The 14451-nt window shown below is 39.5% G+C and overlaps 1 protein-coding gene across 3 annotated transcripts; it reads right to left on the bottom strand.

Moving 5' to 3' along the window:
* Nucleotides 1-823: 823 nt before the first annotated feature.
* LOC121238252 (nuclear poly(A) polymerase 3) lies at nt 824-11978 on the bottom strand. 3 transcript variants are annotated; one of them, XM_041135085.1, is made up of 11 exons: nt 11625-11978; nt 11432-11509; nt 10660-10767; nt 4378-4440; nt 4129-4290; nt 3740-3853; nt 3069-3131; nt 2641-2946; nt 2269-2433; nt 1018-1445; nt 824-982 (listed from the first exon to the last, which is right to left on the bottom strand). In XM_041135085.1, the coding sequence occupies exons 1-10, from the start codon at nt 11655-11657 to the stop codon at nt 1056-1058; spliced, it is 1482 nt and encodes a 493-aa protein (XP_040991019.1). In that variant the 5' UTR covers nt 11658-11978; the 3' UTR covers nt 824-982; nt 1018-1055. The 3 variants fall into 3 exon arrangements, with proteins under 3 accessions (XP_040991019.1, XP_040991015.1, XP_040991024.1); XM_041135081.1 differs by having other exon boundaries at nt 824-1445; XM_041135090.1 differs by lacking the exons at nt 11432-11509; nt 11625-11978 and adding an exon at nt 10869-11423.
* Nucleotides 11979-14451: the final 2473 nt, after the last annotated feature.

Raw genomic sequence — 14451 nt, 5'->3', positions numbered from 1 at the left:
GTTTTGCCCTATTTTCTTTCAATTTTACATAAAAATGGGTTATTACAAAACGAGTGCTCTAGTGTCCAAACTTGATAAGCTTGTTCTCTCGGAAAGAGGATGAACTTAAACACCATGGGATGACGTACCACGTGAGACCAGCATATAAATGTGACGCCACACAATGACAAGGCTCCTGTACCAGTAAAAGGGAGGAGGCATGAAGGACAAAATGAGGTGTTGTGGACAAAAGCTACATGCAGAACTAAACTCCAATGTGAAAACAAAAAAGAGAAACAAAGATTAAAATAAAGAGAAAAAAAGGAGAGAGGAGGAGAAGCTTCTTCAACTGGGTGGAAGGGATGAGAGCTCTTCTTTGGGGCTCCGTTATGGTTGAGAAGGGACAAAAACCTTTTCTCAGTGGGAAGACCCGTTTCTAATTTGCGAATTAAGTCGTTTCTTATCTTGATTAGGCTTGGTTTAGATTGAGAGATAGCTCTCAACCCATCTCATCTCATCTCATCATTATAACTTTTATAAATTTTTACACAAAACATAATAAATAATTTAATTTTTTTAAATATCAAAATAATAATAATATTAAAAATTAATATTCTAATAATATTTTATTCAACTTTCATATCAACTCATCTAATTTTAACTCGCTATCCAAACCTAACCTTAGACCAAGTAAACATAGTCTACCCCTTCTCCATTCAGTCCTTCCAAGGAAGTCATTGCAATATAGCTCCGGGAACTTCTATATCTGATGCATGACTTAACCATTCGTATGAATTGCATACTGCCCTCACACAAATCATTTCAGAACAAGCATTCACACATCATTCGGAAAATTTTGCAATTTAACTGAATATTTGAGTTTACAACTTTGCAAGCACTACGCTAATTAATCACTCAAGACTAACCTCTAACTTCAAGCTTCTCCCATTTCTCCTCCTCCTTTACTGCATGCTCAAAAACTTACCTCTATCATCATCTTCATATGGTCTTTTAAATCCTCAAAAACCTAGATTTCATGAGGCAAACCAAGTATGGCATATAAATTTATAATAAGACTAACCCCCAGCACTTGTGTACTCGGGCTCTCTGTCGGTTGCCACATACCCAACAAAGTAATGTGGCAAATGCTGAGAGTACATTGGGGTTCTTCGAAGATTGTAATCGAGAATTTTCCAACATGCTTTCGTCCCCTTCCCTATTCCAGTGTCAAGAAGAGCACTCTTAGGCAGCTGCGAAGCTTGCAAAATGGATAATCCCATCCCTCCAGCAGACCCTTGATAGCCATTTTTTAGATTCTTCAGGAAATCCTCTTCAACATGCCGTATATCTGTGAAACTACTCTTGCTGGGATTTAAGCCCCAGTAGAACACGACATTGGGCTCTGTTACATCAATATCTACATGTTCGATAGGGTTGGGGTCACAAAGACCTTGTACCTCCTCCAACTGCAGCAAATAACAACATGCTTGTCAATTCAGCAAAAGATTTCAAAAAGTTGTAAAATATTGACATTCATCTGATAAGTGTCATATTCAGTCAGAGAAAAGAAACAGACAAGTCCCATGTGATTGCAGCATTTAGCACATTCTGCAATTATTTGAAATTAACCAACAAATTTTAACCATTGGTACCATAAAACTCCCACAACATGATTGCTCATGTTCTGGATTGCAAGATAGGCACAAGCTCATATGCATATGCCTGGTGATTTAACCAAAATAATTACTATGGATGCAATGAACCTGACTTTTCTACTTCACCAGATTCGTGTAACATTAGGAGAGGGGCTACATTAAACTAAAGAAACTACTCCAATCAGCATGGCAAGGACATATCTCTTTTATTTAGGGCCAGCCATACAAGAAACAGTCTAGTACCTTAAAACTCTTCTACTTCACCAGATTCGTGTATAACATTAGGGGAGGAGCTACATTAAACTAAAGAAACTACTCCAATCAGCATGGCAAGGACATATCTCTTTTATTTAGGGTCAGCCATACAAGAAACAGTCTAGTACCTTAAAACTCTTCTACTTCACCAGATTCGTGTATAACATTAGGGGAGGAGCTACATTAAACTAAAGAAACTACTCCAATCAGCATGGCAAGGACATATCTCTTTTATTTAGGGTCAGCCATACAAGAAACAGTCTAGTACCTCAAAACTCCCAGGGCATGATTGCTCATGGTACCTTAGAGTTTTAGCTGAAATTACCATTTCAACCATACAAAAATGAATACAAATGAACTTCAATTATAAGCCCCTTACCTTGACAAGAAGAGAGACAAAACGTGATTTCACCCAACCTACCCAATCTCCTAGATCATCTTGGTCAGAAGCCGAGAGGTAAATTTTGACAAATCGTGTATACTCCTTTGGATATGGGAAATGCTCAAATACGCTACCCCAATCAAAATCTGGCTTCAAAAGATCCTGCAACACCAGGCAGAGAACAAAAAGAAGTTCCACATTACCTTGTACCTCACGACATCATATTCAACTGAGATTGTCCTAAACTATATAGATACCACAATAAATTGCACATCAAGATTCACAAAATCCATCAATAGGTAGTGGCTTAGCAAGAGGTCAAATAATATGCATACATAATTATGATCTCGGTTAAACTGCAGAACATACCCTAGTCCTATAATGACCTCGGAGAAACTCTGCCCTGATCCTGCGGAATGTGCTTCTAGTGACATTGGAATGGCAATATTCATATGGACTACACGGCAGCTGAATAGGCATTAAGGATTGTGTCTCAATGGCATCTCCGGCTGTAGGCAATATTCTATCTTGCAATATAACGGGAGTAGGCCACGGCCAAAATGCAAACGTCTGGAAGAAGTTCATAATAAGAGAATTTAAGCTAGCATTTGGATACTTTTGACAAACAGAAGCTGCAAGAATTGCTAGATGAACTCCTCCCAGAAAGCCAAGTAACTGCAATCAGCAAAAAAGGGCATGGATTTGTCACTTGCTGAAAAACAATATGCCCAAGAAAGCTCTCAACGCAAGTACGAGCAAGCATGGAAATATATTCACCATCCCTAAGTCATACTTACATTACCATATACCCCTCGCCTTTTAGCCCATAATTTAACACATCGCAGCATTGATTGGAAATTCTGAAATGCATCGGCAGCAACATGCATGAGATTTTGAAGAATTAAACAGCACAAGGAGAAATGATAATCTAAAAATATCCAGTAAAGGTTGCTTTAAATTTAAAATTATCTGAATATAGTGATATAGCTGTCAACCCAACTAATACTCAAAGCGTCTCAAATAATCCAGTGAATTCCATAGTGCATTCCAAGACAGCATACTCCAAACTCCAAAAGAATGAACCCGTCCCCCCCCCCCCCCCCCCCTCCCCCCCTTTTCAAACACACCCACCCACCCCCAAAGTATTTTTCCAACAATTACGTCATCCCAAACATCTCTCATTAGCCGAGAAATAGTCGTGTCAAAACTTCAAGCCATGGTATTTCTTAATTAATATATTGATGTTAACAGTGCAACATTAATCAAGACACATTGGCACAAAATCAAGGGGCAGATAGCAATGATCATGTTCAAATTTACTCCCTCAATAAATTTATATGGAAGAGTGTCCTCACAATACAACTACTAATTGCTCAAGAATAGAAATTTCAAAGCTAGGCTTGCTTGGCTGGGTCGATGGTAGATTGGTAGGAGAAGAGAAGTATCCTAAGATAAAATAAACATGTACCTCCAAGTTTGGAACAAGCTGAAGAATGCGTTTGTTAGCACGTACACCAGATAAGCTCTTCCAGCTAGTTTCGTTGACATCCCTTAGGAAGTATGGATTTAATACATCCACATTCTACATTTCATAGGCTCAGCAGCTCAAAAATCTCAATAATCAATGGCAAAGCAGAAAAAGGTTTATTCATATTATGACAAGTATGAAACAACATTGGACACAAAACGGTGTAACTACATGTAAGCAAAGCAGAGACCAGGGTACTAGAAACATGCAAGTAAATATTCGAGAGGAAAAAAAAAGGTTAAAAATGGAAATTTGAAAATGTTTAAAATCTTTCAACAGACAGGAGCAGTAAGCATTGAGTCAATTAGTTGCATAGCATCAATACTCACTTCAGGAACAGATGACACCTTAAGCTGCGCATATGGGAGATCCATTGAGATCCCATCAAATTCAAACCGAATTAGAGGAACTTTTGCATCCTTTACACAGTGGATCTCTGATACTTCAGGTCTGCTTTTAAGCATGTTGTGCAGAACAACAAAAAAGTCCTCCTGCTTAAGTTGCATTAATTGAAAACTGAGGCAATGATTATGCCACCCAAAACCAAAGATATCTTATGCAGGGCAACAGGTACTTACTGCCATGGTTGCAAATAAAGGGCCAACACATAAAGCATCAATGTCGGATTCCGAACCATGAACCTGAATAAATATATTTAAAATAAAAAGCTATATCAGTTAATAAGAAGCAGAATTAGAAACTCTACAGCTCCAGTGGCATCCCGCAATACCAAGCATAAAATACTAATGAAATACTTCGCATTGAAAATTATGGACTAAATTGGGTTTTCTACTCCTGAATGATTAAGCCATCCAACCTTCCCAAAGTACCATACCAGACCGTCTTTGAAAAAGATTATAAAACAAGCTCATCCAAACAACATGTGGAACATGGCCAAGAAGAGTCTAGAAAATTGTCCATATTATAATTTGGTTTATTTGCAATCTTTCATTTCCAAGGGCAGAAACTTTACTGCTACTAAATCGATCTTAAATAACTTTAAAAAGAACAAACAAAAAAATCAAAATAAAACAAAAGTTTCTAGAAGTTCAAACCTAATCAGCTCCAAACCATAGGATTTTCCATTCATCACATTATCAACATCTTCTTCTTTTTTTATAAGTAATAAGATATTTTATTTATCAAAGAGTAGGCATAGCCCAGGTACACTGGAAGTATACATGTGGATACACCTATTTAGGAACTAAAAACAGTTACAAGGAAATTATGGCAGCTGAGACCATTCATATCTAAAGCAATGGCCCACATAAATAAAGTCTTCCACATAAAACTCCTAAACTCGTCCAAAGAGCGTTCATGATCCTCAAAAAGTCTATCGTTTCTTTCACTCCAAATGCACCAAAGAATACATAAAGGAGCCATCTTCCACACAACTGCTATCTGTGGTGTCCCAGTAATCCCTCTCCAACTTGCTAGTAGTTCCACCACTCTTCCCGGCATTACCCATGCAATTCTACTGAAGAAATAATTCCAAATTTCTCTTGCAAAGTCACAATGTAAGAGTAGATGGTCCACCGATTTGCCACTATTTCTACACATACAACACCAATCTGTGATAATTAAACCACGTATTCTAAGATTATCAATAGTCAGAATCTTCCCTAAAACTGATGTCCAGACAAAGAAAGCAACCTTTGTAGGTGCCTTACTTCTCCAAATGTTCTTCCAAAGAAAATTCTGCCTATGTTGTATGGTAGATGATTCATAGAAGGAGCGTACAGAAAAAATCTCTTTCCTAGAAGGTCTCCATTCCATCTCATCTTCATTTGTGACAGCAATATCAGCAGTATACAGCAAGTTAAGAAACTCCAACAGCTCCGCCACTTCCCAATCATGTGTATCTCAAGTAAGGCTAATGTTCCATTCTTGTGTGCCATGAGTTATAACCCGCAAGTCAGCCACCATAGCTTCTTTGTCCCGTGTAATTCTGAATATAGTGGATAAGCCTCCTTCAATGCCATGTCTCCCACCCACACATCATACCAAAAGTTGATCCTATTGCCATCTCCCAAACACAGCCGAGTATGACGAACAAAGGAGCACCAACCTTTCCGTATATACTTCCATAACCCCACACCATATGCCCCCCTCCCCTCTCTAGACCTCCACCCCCCCCCCCCCCCCCTCTCTTGGGTACTTCCATACTTCATGTCTATCACCCCTTTCTACAAAGCTCCCCTCTCATTATTATAGCGCCACAACCATTTTCCCAATAGAGCCTTATTAAAGGCCCTCATATCACGGACTCCCAATCCTCCATCTCTCAAAGGAGTACACACCTTATCCCACCCTATTAAGTGAAATTTAAACTTTTCTCCTATTCCACCCCACAAGAAGTCACGATGAAGTTTCTCTATTCTATTTGCAATGCTAGTGGGGAGAGGAAAAAGAGACAAAAAGTATGTGAGAAGGTTTGATAGAGTGCTCTTGATAAGAGTGATCCGCCCTCCTTTAGTTAAATACAATCTTTTCCACCCAGCCAACCTACACTCTATTTTCTCCGCCACCTCCTCCCATTGTTTTAGCCTTAAAAGAAGCCCCCAACGGAAGACCGAGATACCTCAATTGCAACAAAGAAACCACACATCCCAGAATGTTCGCCAACCCCCTAATGTTACTTACCTCACCCACCGCAACCATCTCCGTCTTAGCAAGGTTAATCTTCAACCCGGATACCGCTTCAAAACAAAGTAAGATAGCCTTCAAAGATTGTACATGTCCTACATTTGCCTCACAAAATAGCAATGTGTCATCCGCAAACAAAAGGTGGGAAATAATGATGGACCCATGATTAGTATCTCCCGCTGAAAATCCTGAAAAAAAATCCCCCATCTACCGCAGCCGACACCATTCTACTTAGGGCCTCCATGACCAGAACAAATAAAAGGAGTGATAATGGATCCCCTTGTCTTAGGCCCCTCGAACTATTAAAGAAGCCCACAAGGTCACCATTTACCAAACCCACATCTATTCAACATATAGAGCAAGAAGTCCCAATTAACATGATCATAGGCCTTCTCCATATCTAATTTGCATAAGATGCCTGATTCTCCCGACTTGATTCTGCTATCCAAACACTCATTTGCTATAAGGACTGAGTCCAAGATTTGTCTCCCTCTGATGAAGGCATTTTGAGACGTGGAGATAATCTTGTCCATAACCGTGCTCATCCTATTAGTAAGGACTTTGGAAAGTATTTTGTATATGCTGCCCACTAAGCTGATAGGCCTAAAATCATGTACCTCTAATGCACCCGCCTTTTTAGGGACTAGTGCAATAAAAGTAGCATTCAAACTCTTTTCAAATTTGCCAAAACTGTAAAATTCCTGAAAAACCTGCATGACATCCTCCCTTACCACCTCCCAACAAGTCCAAAAAAATGCCATAGTAAAGCCATCCGGTCCCGGAGCTTTATCCTTGTTCATTTTTCTGATTACCAGCTGAACCTCTTCCCCTTCAAATGGTCTCTGCCAATCCATACTACTTTGGTCAATGGACTCAAAAGCTAGTCCATCTAAAGTAGGCCTCCACTCTTGAGGTTCCGACAACAAATATTCAAAATATCCAGCCACATGATCCTTTATCTCAGCTTGAACTTTAGTTGTGTCTCCATCAATATTCATGGTCTCAATAGTATTAAACCTCCTGTGTGAGTTCGCAACTCGATGAAAAAACTTTGTGCACTTGTCTCCTTCCTTAAGCCACAATGCCCTTAACTTTTGTCTCCACGAAATTTCTTCCATTAGAATCAGTCTTTCTAATTCAGAAACCACTTGCCCTTTTCGGCTATGCTCATCTCCTACACCCTCCAAGCTTTGTAACTCTTGGAATAAACTCTTCTTTTGTAAAGTTACATCACCAAACACTTGCTCATTCCATGTCTTCAATTCCTTCATCAAAGCCTTTAATTTTCCAGCCAAAACATTGCTAGGAGTGCCTTGGAGTTGAAATGAATTTCACCATTGCCTAATCAAATCCACAAATCCCTCTGTTTTTAGCCACATATTCTCAAACTTAAAAGGCCTTCTACCCCCTTGAATGCCTCCACAATCCAACATAATCGAGAAGTGATCCGAGCATATCCTTGGAAGCCTTTTTTGACACAAATCTGGAAAATGTATCTCCCAAGAAGGAGATATGAGAAATCTGTCCAATCTTGACCAGCTTTGATTATTAGCCCAAGTATATTCACCTCCCATCAAAGGTAAATCCATAAGACCCAATTCAAAAATTAGATCCGAAAATGCCACCATAGCATGGTTGTGCCCCTCCCCTGATCTTTCACTAGGGAACCTAGTCAAATTAAAATCTCCCCCAATACACCAAGGTACATCCCACCAAGAACATAGGCCAGCAAGTTCATCACAAAGTAGCCGCCTCTCACAATCTAAATTGGGGCCATACACCCCTCCAAAGGCCCATATAAAACCATCCTCTGTGTTTTTGAAACAACAACCTACCGAAAATTCTCCCACAAATTCCTCTATGTTTTCCACTACCCTTTTGTCCCACATGACCAAAATTCCACCTGAGGCCCCTTTCGAAGATAAATATGACCATCCAACATATTTCCAACTCCATATGCTCCGGATAGTTCTTCTAGTAATGAGCTTCAGTTTTGTTTTTTGTAGACAAACGATATTCATCTTCCATTGTCTTAAAAGAGATCTTATTCGAAGGAGTTTGTTGATCTCGTTCAGCCCCCTAACATTCCAAATCAATATTTTGTGCTTCATTTAACAACTGAACCAACCCTCCCCTTATTTCTTCCACAACTTGCACTCCCCTCCTTTCCCTCATAATTAATGGACCAAGTCAGCCTCTTCAACTCCCTCTCTCTTTTTGACCCTACTCCATGTTGGCCTGCCTCCATTGCTATTATCAGTGCCTTAAACTAATCCTCGTAGCCCTCACACGAAATCCCCATACAACTCTTAAGCTCCTCCACCTTTTTCATAACCCAATCAGACGGAAGAGTAGGAGGAATCATACTTATTGGTGTTGGATCCTCTCCTGGATACCCCACCCCTTCTGCTGTGTGTTTACATGGCTCAAACAGGATCAAAGAGCCTTCCCCTTCTATCTCCATCTCTTCTAACCCACACTCATACTCCAACACAACAAGCTCTTTCTCCCCCTCTCCCTCCTTTCGCCCATCGTGAGACCTTTCCACCATAATGCAATTCTGATCCTGACCCATAGTTGACGGTGATTTCTGCGTCAACCCAGGGGGTATCGCCCCTCCCTGTATAGCTCACACCCTTGTTGGACTCAACTTCAAGCCTTCGAAATCCCCCTCTACCTCTGCCGGCATCTGAGATGGCCTCGCCGGACCACCACTTGCATCGCAAGTGACCATCACCCGGTTCTGTTCTAGATTCAACCCAAAAGCCTTCACCGGGTCATGCGTTTCGGGCTTTTCCTTCACACCCGAAACATGTTGCAGACCCTCCAATACTACTACCCCTACTGGCATCGGAGATGGCCCCGCTGGACCACCACTCGCATCGGAAGTGCCCGTCGCCCGGTTCTGATTTAGATTTGACCCAAAAACCTTCACCGGGTCATGCATTTCGGGCTGTTCCTTCATACCAGATACGAATTGCATACCCTCCAATACTACTACCGCTGCCAGTACTACTACCTTAACCGGTGGCCGCAGCCCCTTCGCTGGCACCTGAGGCTAAGCCCTGCCGCCCTCAACGAAGCCCACCATTGCATGTGGAAGGGAGGCCCCTCATCTCCTCCAAACAGGCCCACTAGGTCTGTTTACCAACCTGTTGGGCCTTGCCCGTTTGAAGGACCGGCCTTATCCCCATGGAAGACCATGGGTTCCTTGCCCTTGGTTTGCCCCTTAGGCCCGTCTCCTGGGTCCTTAATAGGCAGCCCATATCCTACTCCCTTATTAAACCCAGCCCCCATCTTCCCCCCTTAATCCTCAACGTACCGTTTCAAATAGTAGATATTATCTTGCAACTCCCCCATCTAATTTTGCATGTTAGTCAATACCCGTAATACCATTTCCTTTTGAAGACCAACAACTCTCCTGCCATCTTCCTCACATCCTTGAGTCCCTACAGACACGACACCACTGACAACCCCACTAGCAGCCCTCCTGTCCAATTGATGGGATAGGTTCACAGGCCTCAATTGCTAAAAAGCCTCCTTGTATGAAGAAGGTTTCAGTAATGCCATTGTCGCTGATGGTGCCTGCCCACCGATACGAGCAGCTTCCCTTAACAACTCCACTAGCTTCCACCATCCTCTTCCATCTCTCCCATCTGGAACTAGAATGCAGTTCTGACGTCCACCCCCTCGATGCTCTTCCATCACCATGAACACGCCTTGAATATTTGTGCATCTCTGCACAGTGAAGCCCCTGTCCCCTTCCTGATGGCTAGCATAATACCCTTTCCTCCTTGCAGTCCTACCATCCTCCAGGGCTTTGCTAAACCACCTTGTTGTGGCTAGCTCCATTCTCATGCTTTTCACAAACTTCCTCCCTTTTTCTGTAAGAATCAACCATCGGCCTTCCCTAACTACCTCAAAAGATTTTTGTTCAATAGCTACAGCTTTCACATGAGACATGTTCCTTTCAGCCAAACAACCAACACACAGACGTTCAAGCTATCACGAAACCATCAATTTTCATGCAAAAAGTGTTTGAGACGAAGGTGTACGGAGAGGATTTTCTCTCTCCAACATTATAAACACAGATAACACAAAACAAAGACCATTATCAACATCTTATATGTGTTGTAGCATAAGCGCCAGTGTATAAAATGTTAGGAAAAAGAAAAGGCAAAAAAATAAAAGTGAAAGAGAATGAAAAATCTTACTCCGAGGCCATATGATCCATAAGTCAAAATTGTGGCACAGGTAGCAGCAATTTGCTCTTTTGGAAAACGACGTTGCCATGCAACCTTCTTAATCCATGTCAAAACTATCTGCATGTTCATATGAGATATCAAAAGATTTTACAAGACAAATAAGATATTAAATTATCAAATTGCAAAATCAGCAAAAAAAAAAAAAACATAATAATTACCATTGTGGTCGGGTACGTAATAAACTCCCCACATACAAGCAGACGCCTCAAAAGAGATCATAATTATTGCAATGAAAAACTACTTAACCAGCATGCTTTACTGTGAACCTTAGTTCAGGGAAACGTCCTCACACAAGATTTTGCAAATAGGGAATAACACAAAAAATGAATAACTTGCTAGTCCCAAAAAAAAAAAATGTTAAAGGCGAGTGAGTAGGAAAGATCTGAAAGGGACTGGGCAAAACTTTAAGAAATGGTGAATACATTATTAACCATATTCAAGCAGAGGGAAGGCGTATAAAGTAAAGAAGCTCGGCCTTGTGAGAGGAGAAAAAATGTTGCTTAGCCCACCCATATGATCAAAGCAACAACAGGACAAAAACTGAAGGACAGAAACAAGACCCAGAAAGTAGAGCATTGACACAGTGAGAAATATATTGTTTCAGTCGGAACAAATGACCTTTAACATACTTAGAAAAAATGACCTTTAGCACAAATAGCACATAAAGCTACTGAAACCCCTGAAAAGATAAGTACTACATATTTCTAAACTCAAGAAAAACCTCTTTGAGCTTCAAAATGACATTTTTCCTCTTCTCTTCCTCGTCCGGAGACGGCACGAGTCCTTCATTAACTATGAACTACAAAAAGATCGCAACCCATTAAGATAAACCCCAATGGAAAAAGTAGATAACTTGCAATCAATTAAAGCCACACAAAAGGAAAAGAAAGAAAATGTGTGAAAGGTCAATATACCTGAACCAGAGAGATTGACCTTTCCTCGTCCATTCAGATAATCCAACAGGTGCTGTTACAGGTAGATTGTTCGGAACAAGGAGGACCACCAGAGATGTAACACCACTGCGTTTTAGGTACAAAAAACAACGCCGTTTTGCTTGTGGTAAGCATGCGCTGCCATGTACCGGACCGAAATCTACTGGCCTCTTTCTTTTTTCGTTTTTTTGGTTTCCTGAAAAAATGCAAACGCAATAGGCAATGAGAGAAATCGAAACGGGTGGGACGAAAGTATTTCTGTATTTCTCTGCTGGAGATTTTGAATATGCTACGGTCGAAGAGAGGGAGATCAGAGTGCGGCTGGAATTCATAGTGGGAGCCACGTGTTGGAATCCCGCCGTTGCCAATTTTCTCCTTCCTGTTGGTAAATGGTAACAACCATAGATTATAATTATATGACAGTATAATTGACATAGTTATTATTATTATTATTTTTTAAATAAAACTACATTCATAAACTTTAAGCAATACAAGATTTATCAACCAAAACAACAGATAAAACCTCAGCCGGCCCATCTTCTAGCCAAACCCTCTCACACTGCTGTCATAGCCTACTTAGAGCACTCGTATTAGACTCATAGTCCAATCTTTAAAATTTGATGATTTTAACTTTAAAATTTTGATATTGGATTCACCATATGTTCAAATGTCAAGCTTTTAGGTACAATACATTTTCCTTCATTTTTTAATTTGAAGACTCACTATTTACACTCTATAACTATTATTTTATTTACTTAAATTATTGTTTCTCAATTTTGAGCCACAATATATTTAAGTTGGAAAATAATAATTTAAGTATCAAATTAACATATAGTTAGTGTAATTGTAAAATATGAAAAAAAATAAATTAAAACTATTATTATTAACAAAATAATATTATATTATTATTTTGATGAATCTAATAGTTAATTCAATATAGGGTTATGGATAGAGAGGTTTTGGATTTATGAAAAATATGTACTTTTCATCAAATTTTGAAGATGAAAATGATGAATCCAATACTAATTCTCTTAGCCGCTACATGAGCTGCTTTGTTGCCAAATTTATAAATAAAAGAAGAGCCTTTCTAGGTACAAGCTACTTCGTCTACCAAACTACGTACCAATACTTACATAGTTTTTTTTAATAAAAAGAAAAACAAAATAAAAAAAAAATTTGAGAAAAAAAGTCTTCTATCTCAGAGAAATTATTTTTGTATTTAATTCGTACCATTTTATTAATCATATGTCTTACATGTCAACATTGATGCGCGAACTCGCTTGCAAGAAGACTTTTCCATAAAAGAAAGCCTCCACAAAGGGTTTCTACCCATTAGATATATCATCTGTAACTTGATCTTGAAATTAACTGCATCAATAACTACCTTAGCATCACCTTCCAATTCAACTAAAATATGACTTTTTTTTTAATAGAATTTGTGGTATTAACTTATGGAGTATGATGAATTGAATGTCTAATTGAGCACTGAATTTATGTGCTTTTTTTATTTTTCTTTTTGTTGGAACATCTTCAAACATACCATATCAACTGGATCAATGAAGTCGATCTCAGTTGCAGTTGGTCTAGACCCAGTTTGGTTCTATCTATACGCTCAAATTATTAACTGAACATGAAGTTTATAATAGATAAAGTCTATATATACACGACAAAACATCCAACATTTTTAAGGTGCACAATGTTTTCAGTTATTTGAGATGATAGCAAGTCGGGACAAAATTAATGTTATGCTATTTTCTTTTGAAAATGAAATAGGTCAATCGATTTAAGGTGCACAAAGCTCCACATCTTTTGCAATTAAGATATCATATCTTCAGCCAAGATATTTGATAGGGATTTGGATGGGATTTTGAATGACTTTTGGCACCATATCTATATCTATATATGTGTGTGTGAATTTGAAGAAAATCCTCATCTGAGATTATTGCTTAAGGCCACCACATTAATATGGAATGGAGGCATTCCCCATGCAGTTTAGCTAAGCTAACCGGCATGCAGCCGGGTTAGCTTAGCCACCGAGTACTGGACCTCCATTGGCAGGGAGCAAGGACTCAAAGCTGAAGCCTGTGTTTCGAGTCCCCAACCTGTAAATTAAGCTTTCTGGTATCCCCCACAAGTTCCTCAAGGCTAGATGTGTTCTTGCTAGCACCGGTCCTCATAAAGCAAATCCAGCCTAATGCTTGAAGATCGAGCACTTGTGAGTTGTGAGCACCAAAGCTGACCAAATGCATTAATCAAATGTAATGAAAATTGCTACTGCGAAGAACAAGTAAAACTAGAAAGCTAAGATTGAAATATCACAAGTCCAAGCCACACCTGCATATATATATATATATATATATATAATATATATATGCTCCCTTGCCCCCCGCCCCCTTCTCTCTCTCTCTAGCAGATTCAGATACGCCACGCCTTCCTCCTTAATTTGCCTCTCTTCCTACATTTTCATCTCTACGCTAATCCCAATCCATCAAACAACAACAAGAGTAGGCTACAGTTTCATCAAACTATCCGTACAAACACATTGTATCTGCATTACTTCCAATAGGATACAGAAACCTTCCTTCCTTCCCCGAACCCTACTCAACCCCAATGAATCATTCATGGATTTTCAGAGTTATTAATCAAACATCTCCATTTTCACCATACGGCCACATTGCTCTCTCACATATGCTGCAATGTTTAGGGGAAAAACAAAAGGATGAACCAGAAGAAAGGAGAAAGAAATTCTTTGAATTGGGTATAGCGAGATATAAAAGTATATATTGTAAACAACTATAATAATAGCCGA

The sequence above is a fragment of the Juglans microcarpa x Juglans regia genome, chromosome 1D (assembly GCF_004785595.1).
Source record: "Juglans microcarpa x Juglans regia isolate MS1-56 chromosome 1D, Jm3101_v1.0, whole genome shotgun sequence".
NCBI classification, from domain to species: domain Eukaryota; kingdom Viridiplantae; phylum Streptophyta; class Magnoliopsida; order Fagales; family Juglandaceae; genus Juglans; species Juglans microcarpa x Juglans regia.
Note: the sequence above shows the minus strand (reverse complement) of the source record. Positions and strands in the feature narration are given on the sequence as shown.